The sequence below is a fragment of the Schistocerca gregaria genome, chromosome X (genome assembly GCF_023897955.1).
Source record: "Schistocerca gregaria isolate iqSchGreg1 chromosome X, iqSchGreg1.2, whole genome shotgun sequence".
Lineage (NCBI taxonomy): Eukaryota > Metazoa > Arthropoda > Insecta > Orthoptera > Acrididae > Schistocerca > Schistocerca gregaria.
The window spans coordinates 771,293,698-771,310,034 of NC_064931.1; the positions used below are offsets into that span (position 1 = coordinate 771,293,698).

The window sequence follows — 16,337 nt, forward strand, 5'->3', positions numbered from 1 at the left end:
TAGAATGACTCGTTTCACATCATTATGGTCTATGTGCAAAATGATACATGGTACATGTAACTAACAGCAAGAACAACATATTACATAAATCTCTCAAAAATATGGCACGAATAACAAAGAAACACATTCAAATGTAACAAAAGAAACACTTCAGATGAACAGTGTGTGGTAATATTTCATGTCTAACTTTCCATCTAATGTACACTTTTAAACTTTTAGCTTTTGGTCATTTAATAATTGATTATATTTTCAAAGCATGGACTGCAAAAGTGTGTATATAATCACAGTCATCAGCACATATTCTGCAAGTAACTATAAATTTTGTAGTCAGACAGAAGTCTGCGTAGTTAGGAACAATGCATTCACACACCACAGAGAAAGAAAAAATGTATTAATTATTCTATGCTGCTAATTAGTAATACAATAAAGTAAATAATTCTGAAAACACTACCAGGCAGTCAAACTTAAAGTCTTGCAACAGATTATGTTTTGTCAAGCAAAAAGCAGCATCCAAGTTCTGTTCAACAACATCCATTAACTCTTTTACACATATTCATATCACAAGCCTTTATACATACAAGAATATATAAAAAATAGTATGCTTTATAATGTGTGCCCTGTCTTATATTCGAGTATAGCATGTGCTAATTGGCTCCTATGTCCTAAATTAAAAGCTCTCTGCTGCTCACAATCCTGCAATAGCTGTAATCCATAAAGTACTGAACAGTTTCTTTCTCTGTGCCTGATTCTGAGGCCAGGCTCCACAGCACGAAGAACATGACAATTGCTTGCACAAACAAACATAGAATACAATGAATTTATAGAACAGCCGTAACTAAAATCTGATCCAACGAAAGTACGATTTCTCGTAGTTACAAGTGAGTTGATATCACGATCATTTTGCACAGTTGGAATGATATGTTCCACTTGTCTGCGAACTGCAATATAAAAAACAAAAGGTTAGCTTTTAAAGAATTTACGAAACAGTGACTGACATATTACAAACATCGGCATGTGAGTTTTAGTACGGTAAAAGCATTGCAAATATAACCAAACTCAAAACTGCAGTCTATGCTGTAGATTAAAAATTTGCACATGGCAACACAAGGAAAATTTTCTACACCTTGACAGACTGAAGCCACTAAACTGCTCACCACATTACCAACAAGAATTTTACTCGCACATATTCTCTCTAAAATATTGTGAGAAAAATAATTTTAAGAAAACAGATGCCTAATAACCACAATAAGACCCCTGTTATTTAAGACAATTAGGATTTGACAGTCAGGCAACCACTTATTGTATTTGTGAATACATTAACTTCTGTAAAAATTGCAATGTCAAGAAGGATGTGTCTCACACAAATGAAATTTATATCACAAATTAGGTACATGTCAACACAGAAAAAATAAGGACACAGGACTGTAGATGATCTACAACTTTGAGAATATGAATTTGGTGAAATGGGTTTTGCCTGAAACCAATAAATAATAATAAATAAAAAAACTCTGAGAATTCATCCTCTAACAATTGTAGCATGGAATCAAAAGGGGTGGGGGCTGGATTTGTTCCCAGGGCGATCTCCCTCTACACAGTTTTATATGAGTCCACAAAGTACCAACAACAGTCGATGGTGGACAATTAACCCTTTAACTGCTCTAGACGTGTTAACGCATGCACCTTTGTACTTGTCCCTGTGTGCTCTGAACGTGTTTACTTGTGCCACCAGTCCTTCTACCTGGTACTCTGAATGTGTCTACGCATAGACATGTTCAGAGTACCAGGTAGAAGGACTGGTGGCGCAAGTAAACATGTTCAAAGCACACAGGGACAGGTACAAAGGCGCATGCGTTAACACATCCAGAGCAGTTAAAGGGTTAAAAAACAAGTTGCTGACTAAATATATCCCAGTTATTTTGATGTGTGATATAGCAGATGTAATGTGCATTCCAGGGAATTGGTGTTTCCCTCCATTATTCAGAATAGGCTTGTACATTTCTCGTTACATGTGGATAGACGTTGCTCTGCAGAAACATAGCTTGTGGATTTGTCTGTGTGAATGCAATACAACAGGCTATAAAACATTTCTTATGCAACAGTTGCTGTTCAGACACACACACAGATAGAGTCCAAAAAGGCTATGTAGGCCCAATGGTACTGACTGGTCATCCTCATCCCATAGGATGTGGATACAGAGGGGCATTGGTCAGTGCATCACTCTCCTGGCCACTGTCAGTTTCCATGACCTGTGTCGCTATTTCTTAATCAAGTAACTCCTCAACTGGCAGTCATTAAAATACTGCACACAAAATGGAAATTGTCAACTTAATTGGAAACTTCTAAATACACTACTGATCAATCATGGCAAATAAACCTCAGAAATTATGACAATTGTTTTATGTTACTGTAGATTTTGAAGACATTAATCATAATAATAAATTTAGTTGTTCTGTTAACTTATTAAATGCATTTTACAATTACTTCTTTTCAAATGTAGCAAATTCCTGCTACATGGCAAGGATAAAATTTCATAGTCTGACACTAAAGACTGTTTTTAGGTGAAAATCCACAACTTCTTTCATGTAATCCTGTTTAGGGCAATGCAATTTTGTCCGAAACAGGAAAGAAGAAAGCTTAGGGTTTGAACTCTTGTATATGATAAGGTTATCAGAGACAGACCACAACCTCATATATGGTGAGAATGGGCTATGATATCTGGTGTATCCTTTGCAAGTGAATCATCCTGGCCTTGGAATTTATCAGTTTTGAAGAATAAGAGAAAACCTAAATCTGGATGAGGACTGGAATCTTGCTTCTCCCAAATGCAAGTTCAGTGTCTTATCGTTACTTGGTGTATTTTGTCCAACGTTACTTCAACGAGGCAGTCATGGAAAGTCTGCAAAACACCCACTTATAACTGCAACAATCTCTTCATTTGACATTTACCAGCCATAAAATTGTTTAGGTGTTGGAATAAATACCAAATTTGCTGAATAAAGTGGATGTTCCTGTTATTCATCCTTACCACTTCTCGCAGTGCCATGCATCTTTGTGGGCAAGTAAAATGTCTTAGTGAAATCTAAGACACTTCTTGTGTATATTGCCTTCAGATTTCCCAGAAGACTTGCATAATATTTGCCAATTATTGTTTCACCCTTTAGCATCCCAGAAACAAAAAACTAATCATAACATATAAACATTTTTGGCACTACTTTTACACATACTGCTTTGAGTGGTGTTTAATTTTTTGTATCAAATGTTGACCCTATCCAAAACAAATAATTTCATAATGGTCGGATCTTCTAATGTCTTGATTTGAACAAAACACAGACTACTTTTGAAAGCCATATAAACGCAAGTATTGCACAGATCATGTTGGAATTTACTTACATTATTGTTCAACATATACCAACAAAAACAATCATTAATATCAATGGACCAAGCCAAAAAAATTTCTGCTGTCACATATGTGTTAAAAGTCATATAATAAGTCATCAGCTACTAATATCATTTTTGCACATGTCAATATTCGTTTATCATTTATCACCTCATTGTGTACTTCAAAGTCATTGCATAGACATTTTACAGTTTGATTGACTTTTTTCCCTTGTAAATATTTAAATCTTAAATTTTTGTGCAGTTTATGGTGAAATGATCACGCAAATACCTGAAGACGTAAAAATACAGCAGTCTATGCTTTTTGAGTTTCACAAGGGTAGTAATACAACAGTTGCTACCACAAAACATTTGTGATGTTTATCCAAGACATTTGTAAATACCAAAGGTGGTTTTCTAAATTCAAATCTGGTAATGTTTATATGTACAAGTCCATTTTTCTTCATATTGAGAGTCCTAAAGTTAAATGAGTGCTGAAAAATCTGACAAGGGGAAAGACCAACAACTTTAGACAATGACATATTAAGGGCAGAAGTGGAAGCAAATCCGGTCAGACAATCGATGGAATGAAACTTCCTGGCAGATTAAAACTGTGTGCCCGACCGAGACTCGAACTCGGGGCCTTTGCCTTTCACGGGCAAGTGCTCTACCATCTGAGCTACCAAAGCGGTTCGCAGGAGAGCTTCTGTAAAGTTTGGAAGGTAGGAGACGAGGTACTGGCAGAAGTAAAGCTGTGAGTACCGGGCGTGAGTCGTGCTTCGGTAGCTCAGATGGTAGAGCACTTGCCCGCGAAAGGCAAAGGTCTCGAGTTTGAGTCTTGGTCGGGCACACAGTTTTAATCTGCCAGGAAGTTTCATGTCAGCGCACACTCCGCTGCAGAGTGAAAATCTCATTCTGGAATCAATGGAATGTTAAACGCTCTTAACCAACCTTGGTTGTGCATACAAGAACACTTGCAGCATATTGGTAAAGGCAAACAATGCTAACTGATACACCACATACAATTATTGCTTCAGCAGCACAATACGAAAGCTTTTTTTCTTTTTCTTTTTTCTATTTTTTAAAATTGCTTGTTCACTGGAGATGAAAAATAGGTCATGTATGATAATCTAAAATGCGAAAGGCAGTGGCTCTCTCTGAATGAATTACCACAATGTACAACTAGTCCAGGTTTACTCCCTAAAAAGGCACTTTTGTGTGTTTGGTGGAGTATTCAAAGGGTTGTTTGTTTTGAAGTGCTGAAAGCTGGATCAACAGTGAAAGAAGAACTTTACTGTCAACAACTGGATCGAGTAAATCGATCTTCAACTGAAATATGCTCAGTGATTTTCAACAGAAAAGGTGTTATTCTGCAAAACAATAATAGATTGGCACTGCACAAGACGAACCCAGGAAAAACAATTAATGAATTGGGGTGGGAGGTACTGCCTCACCCATCATACCTGCCCGATATTGGGCCATCAGATTTTCATTTATTGTGATTGCTACAATACTTTCTAAGTGGCAAGAAAATGTGAAACTGTGGATGAGATCCAAAATGCCACCTCCATATGAAGGGCTTATTTCAATAGTGGTACAAGTCCAGAGTCCTAAAGTTAAATGAGTGCTGAAAAATCTGCAGTTGAGATACCAGAAATATTCAAGCATATGGCTTCTTGCTAGAGATAAACCTTTCTTTCTTTTTTTTTATTTTGATCATTAATTTCAGAATCATTATAGGCAGAAAAGTGGAGGTAATTGACTTGTACCACTATTGAAATAAGCCCTTCACATATTTTCCTCAAAACCCAATTGATTTTTATCAATCTGGCATTGAAAATTTCCACACTAGATGGCAAAAGGTACTGAATAATGAAGGTGATTACATTGCTGGCTAAAAATAAAACTATGTTAATGATTCATCTGTTTTAATGTAATGTATAAAAATGACATTACTTTCCAGTCCCCCTAATATAAGATAATAATTGATGTCAGTTATCTATAACTGAGAAATGGGCTACAGAATGATCCAGTAGGAAAAGGCATGTATAAAGAGATGACCATTCTGAACACAAACCTTCAAATAAACACACATTTCATTATCAGCAGGCTTGTTGAAACTCATAATTTTTGTTATTTTGGACACTTAAATGGACAAACAGGTGACTCCTAAACTATGGTGGATAATAATTTTAGGTGACGTTTGTAACCTAAAATGCTGTTCAGTATGCCTGGCAACCATTTTATCTATCTAAGTGTAGTGGACAACCATCTTTATCACAACATGGCATCTTCAGTTTTTGTAGAATCTGTTTCTGGTATATTTGAAGTATGTTCTTTTAAAACAAGGACTGGAAGATTTTTGCAATAACCAGTGATACTGTATGTAATGAGACTTCTCTCTTATCTCACAGATTGGTTGTGCTGACAGTATTGTGTGCCTGACAAACATACAGCATTTCTCAATCTGATTAAAGTTCATTTGGTTTGCCACAAACACAATGTGCAAACAAGTAAAGGATTTCTTGCTTGTGTTTAAAAGCCTGTGTGCACATTAATGAAGTATATACACAGATGCTCATATTAGGAAAAAAGTATTTGTCTACATGTCTCAGGAGTTAATGAGAAACTATAGTTTGTATTGCAGGTTTTCCTTCAGAATGGCCCATGGTATCATCTTTCAGTATGTCTGTTTCCTTTTGAAGTACCTTATGTATGATAATTATAAGTACTTCCAGATGATTACCAACACATATCTAAACTGATAAGCCAAAGCATCAAGATCATTTGCTTATTAGTGTGTTGGGCCATCTTTGGAATGCAATACAGCAGTTAATCTAAGTGGCATGGATTCTGAAGGCACATGGTGCTAGATGTCTATGCACAGGTCATGCAGAACCCGTAAATTACAGGATGGTGGTTCGTGGGAACAGGACGTATGCCCAATAGAATCCCACATGTTCCACTGGGTTCAGATCACATGAATCTGATGCATTACATCAATGTGAGTTCACAATCGTGTTCCTAAAACCATTGTAGCACAATTATGGGCTTATGACAGGGACAGGTGGCTTGCTGCAAGAAGCCATCCACATTGGGGAAAAGATCAAGCATGAGGGGATGAAGGTCTGCAAATAATGTTCACATAATCCACAACTGTCATGGTGGCTTTGGTTACTACCCACAGGCCCCATGGAAGCCCAGATGAATGTCCCCCATAGTAATACTGCCCTCACTTACCTGCAACTGTGAAGAAGTACATATTTCGAGCAGCCATTCACAAGTATGATGATGTATCTGGACATGACCACTGACCTGGTGCAGCAGGAAATGCAGTTCATCCGAACAGGCAACATGTTTCCATTAATCTATGGTCCCATTTCAATTATCCTGGGTCCATTCCATTGTCATCGGATCAACATGGGAAGATGTAGGTGTTGAATACTGCAGTGTACTGTGTTCAACAGTGTGCACTTCAGAACACATGTGCTTGCATCAGCACTGTACTCTGTCATCAGATCTGCCACAGATCATTGCCTATGTTGCTTTACATAGTAGACAAGCCTCCAACCTCCACATCCTGTGATGATGCATGGACATCCAACACCTTGTTATTATGTGTGGTTTCACTGTCATTCAACTTCTTTCCATAGATGCTCACAACAGTAGTACGCAAACAGCCAATCAGCTTCTCTATTTCTGATATATTCATTACCAGGCACCTGGTCGTAACAATCTGCCTGTTTTCAAAGTCACTTATGGCAGTGAATTTCAAAACTGCAACATGTATTGTTGCTGGAATGATTGCCCATTCGAATATATATTTTTCTTACAGCTTGACATGCGTGCAACACCACGAGATGGCATTCAATTGCAGATGGGCAGTGGTCTCAATGTTTTGGCTCATCAGTTTATGTTTTAGTACATTGATTAGCAGAGTATTTTGAGATGAATGCTCACAAACTAAACCACACACTAGAAGAATTTCACCATACCATGAATTCACAATCAGTTGGGAAAAGTGCACTTACATTTTCATATGAGAATGGACTCTTCTGTATTTGATCATTATATGCCTTCCCTTACTTTCTAGAAAAGATGCAAGATTACTAAATATAACCTTCTAAACATTTGAGTGTTGATAATTCAGATGAGCATCTTTTGATAAGAATCAACATAATACACTGATTATATTTGTTACATAATATGTTCAACTCTGAGGTTTTAAATGTAAACTGGGATACAGTTATAGTGAAATAGTGTAGAGCATTATGAATAGCTGAACAGAGGAGCACTGAATAAACACACTAACTTAGTGACATGAGAGCAACAACAAAACCAATTGCAACCAACTTCTTCATTTCAGAGAGCAATGATTGGTACAGTTACTTCAGCAGCATTGAGAGATTGTTAAGTTATAGGTAGCTGTAGCGGTGTCCTGGATGGTTACACAACTTCGGTTGCGCAATAAGCACAACCAAATTGTCTTTCCTGCATTAAGTATTGTATTGCTATATGCAGTCATAACTACCTGTCACAATCATTGTACAGTAATGCCCCTGCATCCACAGTACTTCACAGTCATAAACATTTATTCACTGAACCTTGTGGGATTGGTGGAAAAAATTGTGAGAACAATGTTGAACCTCCTAGATATCATCTAATTTTTGTATCCTTTTCTCCTTTTTCTGTTCAGTAAGAAGTACATACTGAAGTAACATAATAAAGAAAATTAAATCACACGCAAGCCAATTTTTTCTAGTCTTACACGGATGTAGAGGCAATTGTAAATAAATTAACAAATTTTGTATTTTTCTTGCTACTTAAGATTCATGGATGGATACAATTTTTTAAAAATCTTCTCTTGGGAAAAGTTAAATGTATAGCATAAAATTAGACCTGTTTCACAAATATATAAATTAACAAGTTTTCCTAGGGCATATAACACACATTTTGGATGGTTAGTAGTGACTGCTCTCTTTCATTCTTCTCCTGTGCTCAAATACCTCTGATGCACTTCAGATTAAATTTAGATACTGCCTCAATACTCAAGCACATTCCTCTTCCCTCCACTGTGCTTATGCATAAAGTACAGCGTGCAACACGAGAATTTCCTTATTTAAAAAAAAAAAAAATCATAAAACAGGAAGCATTGGTGATATCAATTTAATTTCCTTTTCTTTACATAGAGGTACATTTAAAGTTTTATTTATTTTGAAAATGATATCTAGAAGGTGGCCTCCATTCTGCCCATTGCATTTGGAGAGTGTAAATTGGTAGTTTCAGTCCACTTTGTCCAACATGTCTGCATCTATGTTGGCAATAGCAGCACAAATATTGTCGCACAGCTCACCCAGGGTCTGTTGACGACTGGTGCACACCAAGGATTTAAGATAATCCCATAAGAAAAAGTCACAGGTGGGTTAAATTTGGTGAGTGTGCTGGCCACTGAAAATTGACATTCAAAGACATGAGACAGTCGGGGTTGTGTTCATGCAAGAATGTCATTGATGTTTGTGTCATACGAGCCATGGTGCTGTCTTTCTGGAGCCAAACAGTCCCCATATCCATTTCTTCAAGTTCAGGAACAAAAAAATTACTCAGTCATCATGACACAATGCTAAAAAGTGACTGTAACTGCCCTATTATTCTCTTTGAAAAACCATGGGCTAATAATGCCAATTGTATTTAATGCACACCAAATAGTCACATGTTCTGTATGCAGGGGCTACTCATTAAGTTCTCGGGGGTTCATGCAAAACGTCGCTGAAGACAAGGACATCATAAGGAAGGTTTTCGATCAAGACTTCACATGCATTTTTTCGTGAAAGAAAATCACACTGATTAAGTATGCACACTACTGCCAGTTTATATGGATGAAATTTTAACTCTTCATGAAGAATTTGTCTCACTGTGTGATCAAAAATTGCAAGAGCACCTACATGTTTGTGTCCAAATCATTTGAGAGAATTCAAAATTACCAGCTTTACTTTCTCGAAATTTCCTGGTGTCCGGGTGGTTCTTGAAGGTCCTGCTTTCTTTTTCTGCACACTACCAGTATCCATAAATGTGTCCACCCACATAACAATAGAATTTTGATCAGGAACATGACCTGCAGGTGTGATATTAAACTGTTCCCCAAATGCACACTGGGTTGCGATGACTGGCCATTTGAAAAGAATGTCGCCACAGCGGATGCACATTCCTCTCTCGTCGTCCACTGCATGACTGCTGCTGAACCAACCTTCGGAGATATATATCGTGCACGCACGTGCACATGCACACGCACAAATTCGCTCCATCCCACACAACAATGAGCAACAGCTACTGTGTGGCAAGTGTTTCAAATAAGGAAGTTCCTGCATCACGTCTTGTATGTTTTGCTGTTGTCCTACTTCACAACTCATTCTTCATTCGACTATAATGTTCAACTTAGACTCACAGCTCTCCATTACTCCACATTTAGCATCAGGGGGGCAAGATACACTAACTGTGTAATTGTATGGCACAAAAGAAACAAGACTGCTGGTACGCTTTTATATGGGTGCAAATTTCTCTAAATTTAGCATCGTGATAATTATGTCATATGTATGGTGGAGAAACTAGTATGTTTCTTGACTCATTCTGTAATGCATGCGATCAGAATTTTGGGAATAAGGCTTTCCTTGATGCACACCATCACACTTGCAATGTCTCCTATTGCAATCTGCTGAGCTTCTGTGTGACACTCACAGCACTTCCGTGATACTGAATTGACTAAACAAATCCAAGACAAATTGTGCAGTTCTTCTTCGAATCCTGTGTATTTCTTCCATTAATCCAACTTGGTAAGAATCCCAAACTGACAAACAATACTCATAATTGGTTGAATGAATGTCTTGTGTGCAAATTATACTTCCTCAGGATTCTTCCAATACTAGCATCTACCACTCCCATGACTTGATTTATGTGGTTATTCCATCTTAAATTTCTCTGGTTGGAAACTCTTAGATACTTGAAGATTGTTTATGATTTCAGTGACTGATCACTGATCATGCTTTCACACAATATCAGATCCTTGCATAAATTTAAATGCATTACATTATACAATAGACTCTCGCTAATCTGGCCCTCAGTAGTCCAGCCTCTCAGTAATCCGGCACACATCCAAAAACATGTGCACAATGAATTATCATGCACAACAATACTTAGTTAAACAACACTTTATATACTGTATTTAAAATTGCAGCTGAATCATGTCTTTTAAAAGGAAACACATTATGCTAGACCTCAAACAGAAACTCAAAATTTCAAATAAGTTAAATCAAGGTTCTTCGCAGAAAGTCATTGCTGCTGAGTTCAGTGTTGGACGAGCTACTGTTTATGACATTAAAAAGAAAGATGTTATTCGACTCAACACAAATGGATACTGAGTTGGGAAAATGGAAGGTTCTGCAAAAGAGTGAGAATGAAGAACTGGACATAGCTGTTTATAGATGGTTCATACAACAACGCAGTAAAGGAATTCCAGTCAGTGGCCAATTATAAAGTAAAAAGCAGCTGCATTTAACGAAAACTTGGCAGTAGTAACATGTTTTGCAGAGAGCGAAGGTTGGCTATCAAACTGTAAAAAATGACATGGCATTCAGCAGCTGACAGTCACTGGGGAAAGTCTCTCAGCTCACTATAAGGATGGGGGTGAGTCTGTAAGCAAGATACGGAAGATTATAGAAGAAGATGATTTAACTGCTGATGCTTTGTATAATGCTGATGAAACAGGATTTTTACAAGATGCTCCCTTCAAAAACATTAGTTGCTAAGGACGAGAAGGAAGCTTATGGTTACAAGCAACAGAAACAGGGCGTAACATTAATGGCATGTTGTAATGCAAATGGGAGTCATGTACTACCGCTTATGATGACTGGAAAATTCCCATTGTTTTCAACACACTGACATAAATACTATACCAGTGCAGTATTGTGCTCAGAAGAAAGTGTGGATGGACAGACAAATATTCTCTCTGTAGTTCCATGAAATGTTTGTACCAGCAGTGAGAAAAGAGCTAAAGAAAAATCTTCCACTGAAAGCTATCCTTATAATTGACAATGCTCCCAGTCATCCTTCAGATGTTTCTCTAAAGTCCAATGGTATACATGTACAAGCACTCTTTCTGCCAACCAATGTGACAGCCCTAATTCAGCCCATGGACCAAACTTTAACAGATGAAGAAATAATCAAAAGCGTGCAAGAAAGTAATGATGAAAGTGATGAAGAAGAAGAAGACACAGGAGGAGAGAGCATGAAGATTTCTCACACTGCTGGTGCTGAAGCTGCCGAGGTCTTCCTGGAGTACATTATGAAACAACCAGATACATGCAGTACCGATGTAATGCTTGTAAAGTGGTTGCATGATAAAGCATGCCACCATCACCTATCATCATTGCAACAGTTAAAAATTAGGGACATGTTTCAAAGTGAGTAATAGAACTATATAATTATGTACAGTATACACTCAAGGGCAAAGTTTTCTTTGAAAATTGATGTATTTTAAAATTTAATAAAATATATCCTCTATGTTTTTAAATTGTATCCCTCGGTTTAATAAAGAACCGTACACTATATCTCCTATGTTTTCAAAATAAATAAAAAACAAAATAGATGAATAAAATAAATTTCAGACACTCAATAATCTGGCACTTCCACTAATCTGGCACCCATATGTACCCAGGAATGGCCAGATTAGCAAGAGTCTAGTATATTTATTTATGTTTACAGTCAGCTACCAATCTTTGCATGTGGCACTGATCATCTGCACGTCTCTCCACATTTTGTAACAAGTTTCTAACAATGTCACCCTCATGTACAAAATTGTCTCTTCTAAAAACAGTCACTTAGTTGTTATCTGCCAAACATTTATGTACAGGGTGATTCAGGAGGAATATCACATAATTTGTGAGGTGGCCCTACATGTGAAAATAAACTGAAAAAGTCCTATAAACATGTGTCCAATTTTCAATCATTATGGAACTGGAGTGGGTTGAAGACTACGCACATCCATGAATGATTATGAAGATAAGTGTGAATATTACATACCGAAATGCTGTTTAGGTGCTGTGGTGGACAAATAATGGTGAAACAGGTGACTAATACATCCTGCAAGAGGTGTTCCCACCCATCTCAATGCACTTGTCAACTGATTGAAGGATAAACTGTGTTGCACATCGATCATCAACTCAGCAGGCTTTGATGTGGGCAACAGTGTCAGAGTAACAAGTTCTTCATGTGTATTCAACTTTTTAGCATCCACATCCCCCTTTAACCATCCCCATAAACAGAAGTATAATGGGTTAGGCCAGGTGGTCTGGCATGCCACTTAAGGGGTCCGCCATGGTCATTCCACCATTGAGGAAATGTGTTATTCAGAAACTGGGATACTTGTGTGGTACAGTGATTCAGTGAACGATCATGTTGCAGATACATTTGCCATCGTTGTGCTAATGTCACGGCCTCCAAAAGTACAAGTAGAGGTTCTATCAGAAAATGTGCACATGTTGCGACTGTCATGTAATTTGGTAGGAACACAGGCCATATCACCATGGCATCAATCATATCACACCAGATGTTCACTGAGAATCTAACTTGAAATCTTGTTTCCCTAGTGTCATGTGGGTTCTCCATCACCCATGTATGAGAACTGTGGGTGTTCATGATACCATTGCATGTAAAAGCAGTCTCATTTGTAAATAAAGTGTACTGCACAATGTCTCTGTTTACAGCCAACTATTCACAAAAGTTTTTTTTTTTTTTTTTTTTTGCTTACTGAGTCACTTGAATGCAGATGTTTAATGGGCTGCACACGGAATGGGTACAAGCCCTCAGAATGTAATGTATGCCACATTCACGTTTGTGGAATATGGAGCTGATGGCTAATGCATCATGTAGTGGTGGTGGGACTCCATTGTGCCATTACAATAATGTCTTCCCTTTCCTCAACTGACTGGATGGCCTCACATTCTGATGTTATGTATACCCTGGGTAGTGATCCGGATTCATAAAATGTTTGAACAACCCTGGGAAATACCCTGGCACAGTGGGTTTGCCAGTCAGGGAAACGTCTCTGGTATTCTGTTACAGCTGCAGGGGCACTGAAATTACAGTACCTGTACATGTCTGTGAATTCTGCATAGGTGAAAGTATGCGGCATGTTGGTACTAACAGACACAATGGACTTGCTCAGTTAAACAACACTCAAGCACGACATGCACACAGCCTCATGACTGCTCACTTATCCAACCCACAATTACACAATGGGTACTCTTGCAGCTGTTGCCTCAGAGCAACGTCACAGTGCTGCTATCTGTTGGAGAACCCCCATCTCTCTCTTGTAGGATGGATCAGTCATCTGTCCCACCATTATTCCATCCACCACAGTATCCACACAGCATTTTGGTAAGTAATATTCACACTAGTCTTCATATTTTTTCATGGATGTGCATAGGCTTCAACCTGCTCCATAATGATCGAAAATCAGACCTATGTTCCTATGATTTTTTCGGTCTATTGTCACATGTAGAATCGCTTCACAAATTATGTGACATTCCTCTTGAATCATCCTGTATATCGTGAGCAACAGAAGCCCTGTCACACTACTTTGAGGTATGCTGGGTTCTACTTTTCCTTCTGATTATGGCTCTCCATTAAAACTGATACACAGAGTTCAGTCTGCAAGGAAGTCTTAAATCCAAGAAAATATGTGTTTGGATATTCTGTATATAGGTTTTCCTAGCGACAGCTTATTTCCATTCAAAAATTAATCTGTGATACAGAAGCTGTTGTTAAGAAAATGTAAGTATAATACACATTCCAAAACATTTCTGCTGTCAGACATTTTATTCCCATGCACAGATTGTCAAAGGGTTATACAACTGTGTGTTTCACACATTTATCTGTCAAAGCTAGATTCATAGTTATGATCTATTATCAAAAATATAAAATGAAAGAAGTGATTACCTGCAAGGTAGTCCTTTGCATAAAATGCCAGATTACTTTTGCTATATGAATCATAATGACCATAATTTTTGTTTATGTCCAGTTCTACTGGTCTTTGTACGTCAGGTGTATACACAATATCAGGATGGAACTCTGTGAATGGTATAGGGCTAAACACCTGCCACTGAAGGACTGTATTCATCCGAACCTGTTAAGTATAATGAAAAAAAGCATACATTTAGAAACAATTACTTTGTCACACACTTTATTAATGCTACATGTTTTGTTAAGTGTAGGCAGTTCATGTATGATACCCAGTAAATAAACTACCATGAACTGAATATGAAACAGAAGCAATAGGATAACTTGGGGTATGAATATAGCTCTGGCTCCCCAATGTTCACTGCTTGGGAAAGAGTGTAAACTCACTTGTATATATGTGGCAGAACATTAATCAAGTTAAATACATATTTGACTATGTCTTTCACCCTTTGAATTTTAGGTTTTAAAAAAAACATTCACTCTCATTCTTTAAACTTCCTTCTCAACTTATGCATATATTTGCTCTTCCAAATTCTGAGGAAGGAGCCATAGGTTGCAATTATGTGTGTTGAACACACACTGAATTTTACTTTCATTAATAGTGAGTATTTACATTTCTTTTTCATTTTGACTTCACAAACCAGATGCTTCCATGCAGCTCAATTTTTACCTTTGCAAACGCATTCCTACAATTTCCATGCAGATGTTATAAAGATCATTTGTTTTCTTTCTCTGAACTTGTTACTTTCTTAATACTATTCCTACAGAATTCAAAGCTTCCAATTATTTTTATTTAATATTACTTATCAGATACATGTTCCATACAGTGATTACTTGCCCTAAATTTGGAACACGTCAAAATTTTACGTCGACTTAGTTCCACATCAGCACTAATAATGTTGTTGTGATATTCAGTCTGATGACTTGTCTGATGTAGCTAGTCTATCCTGCACAAGCCTCTTCATTTCTGCACGACTATTGGAACCTGTATACTGTATTCAAGCCTTGGTTTTGCTCTACAATTTTTACCCCCCATACTCCCATCCATTACCAAGTTGAGAATTCCTTGATGCTTCAGGACATGTCATATCAACCCATCCCTTCTTTTGCTCAAGTTACACCATAAATACCTTTTTTCCCAAATTCGATTAAGTTCATCCTCATTTGTTTACCAGTTTGTCCATTCTTTACAAACAATTGGTGTCAATATTTTGCAGCCATGACTTATGAAACTGATAGTTCAGTAGTATTCTCACCCGTTGGCACCTACCTTCTTTGGAATCAGGGGTATTATATTTTCCTAAAGTTAGAGGACATTTCGCCAGTCTCGTGTATCTTGCACACTAGGAGGATCAGTTTTGTCATGCTGGTTCTTCCAAGGATCCTTATATAGGCAGCATCTATCTTTCCCCTAGTTATGCGTGCTTCTACAGCCTTGCATTTGTCCTCTAGCCAATCCTGCTTAGCTATTATGCACTTTCTGTCAATTTCATATTTATAAAGTCTGTATTCTCCTTGCCCGCTTCATTTGCTGCATTTTTATATTTTTTTTTCCTTTTTTTCAATTAAATCCAATATCTCCTCAGTTATCTTGTCTTTTTATGTATGTGATACTCTGCTGCCTTCACTACATCATCTCTCAAATATAGCCATTCATTTTCTATTGTTCTTTTCCCCCATTTCAGTCCAACATTGCCTAATACTTCCTCTGAAACTCTCATTCCTTCAACTTATTCTTATCCTATCTCCCCAATTTCCTACGTTTTTTGAAATTTCTTCAGTTTTAGTCTGCAATCCAAAACCAACAAATTATAGTCAGAGTCTACATCTGCTTCTGGAAAAGTCTTACAGTTTCAAGTCTGGTTTCAATATCTCTGTCTTATGATTATATAATCAGTCTAAAACCTTCCAGTGTCTCCAGGTTTGTTGCACATATACCACCACCTTTCACG

The 16,337-nt window shown here is 37.4% G+C and overlaps 1 protein-coding gene across 1 annotated transcript in view; it reads right to left on the reverse strand.

Moving 5' to 3' along the window:
- Positions 1-376: 376 nt before the first annotated feature.
- The window catches only part of LOC126297771 (chondroitin sulfate synthase 2), a 97,593-nt gene continuing 81,632 nt past the window's right edge, over positions 377-16,337 (reverse strand). Inside the window, exons 8-9 of the mRNA XM_049988947.1 lie at positions 14,365-14,551; positions 377-938 (exon numbers count right to left, since the gene is read on the reverse strand). Coding sequence (XP_049844904.1) covers positions 604-938; positions 14,365-14,551 — 522 coding nt within the window. The 3' untranslated portion in view covers positions 377-603. The remainder of the gene's footprint in view (positions 939-14,364; positions 14,552-16,337) is intronic.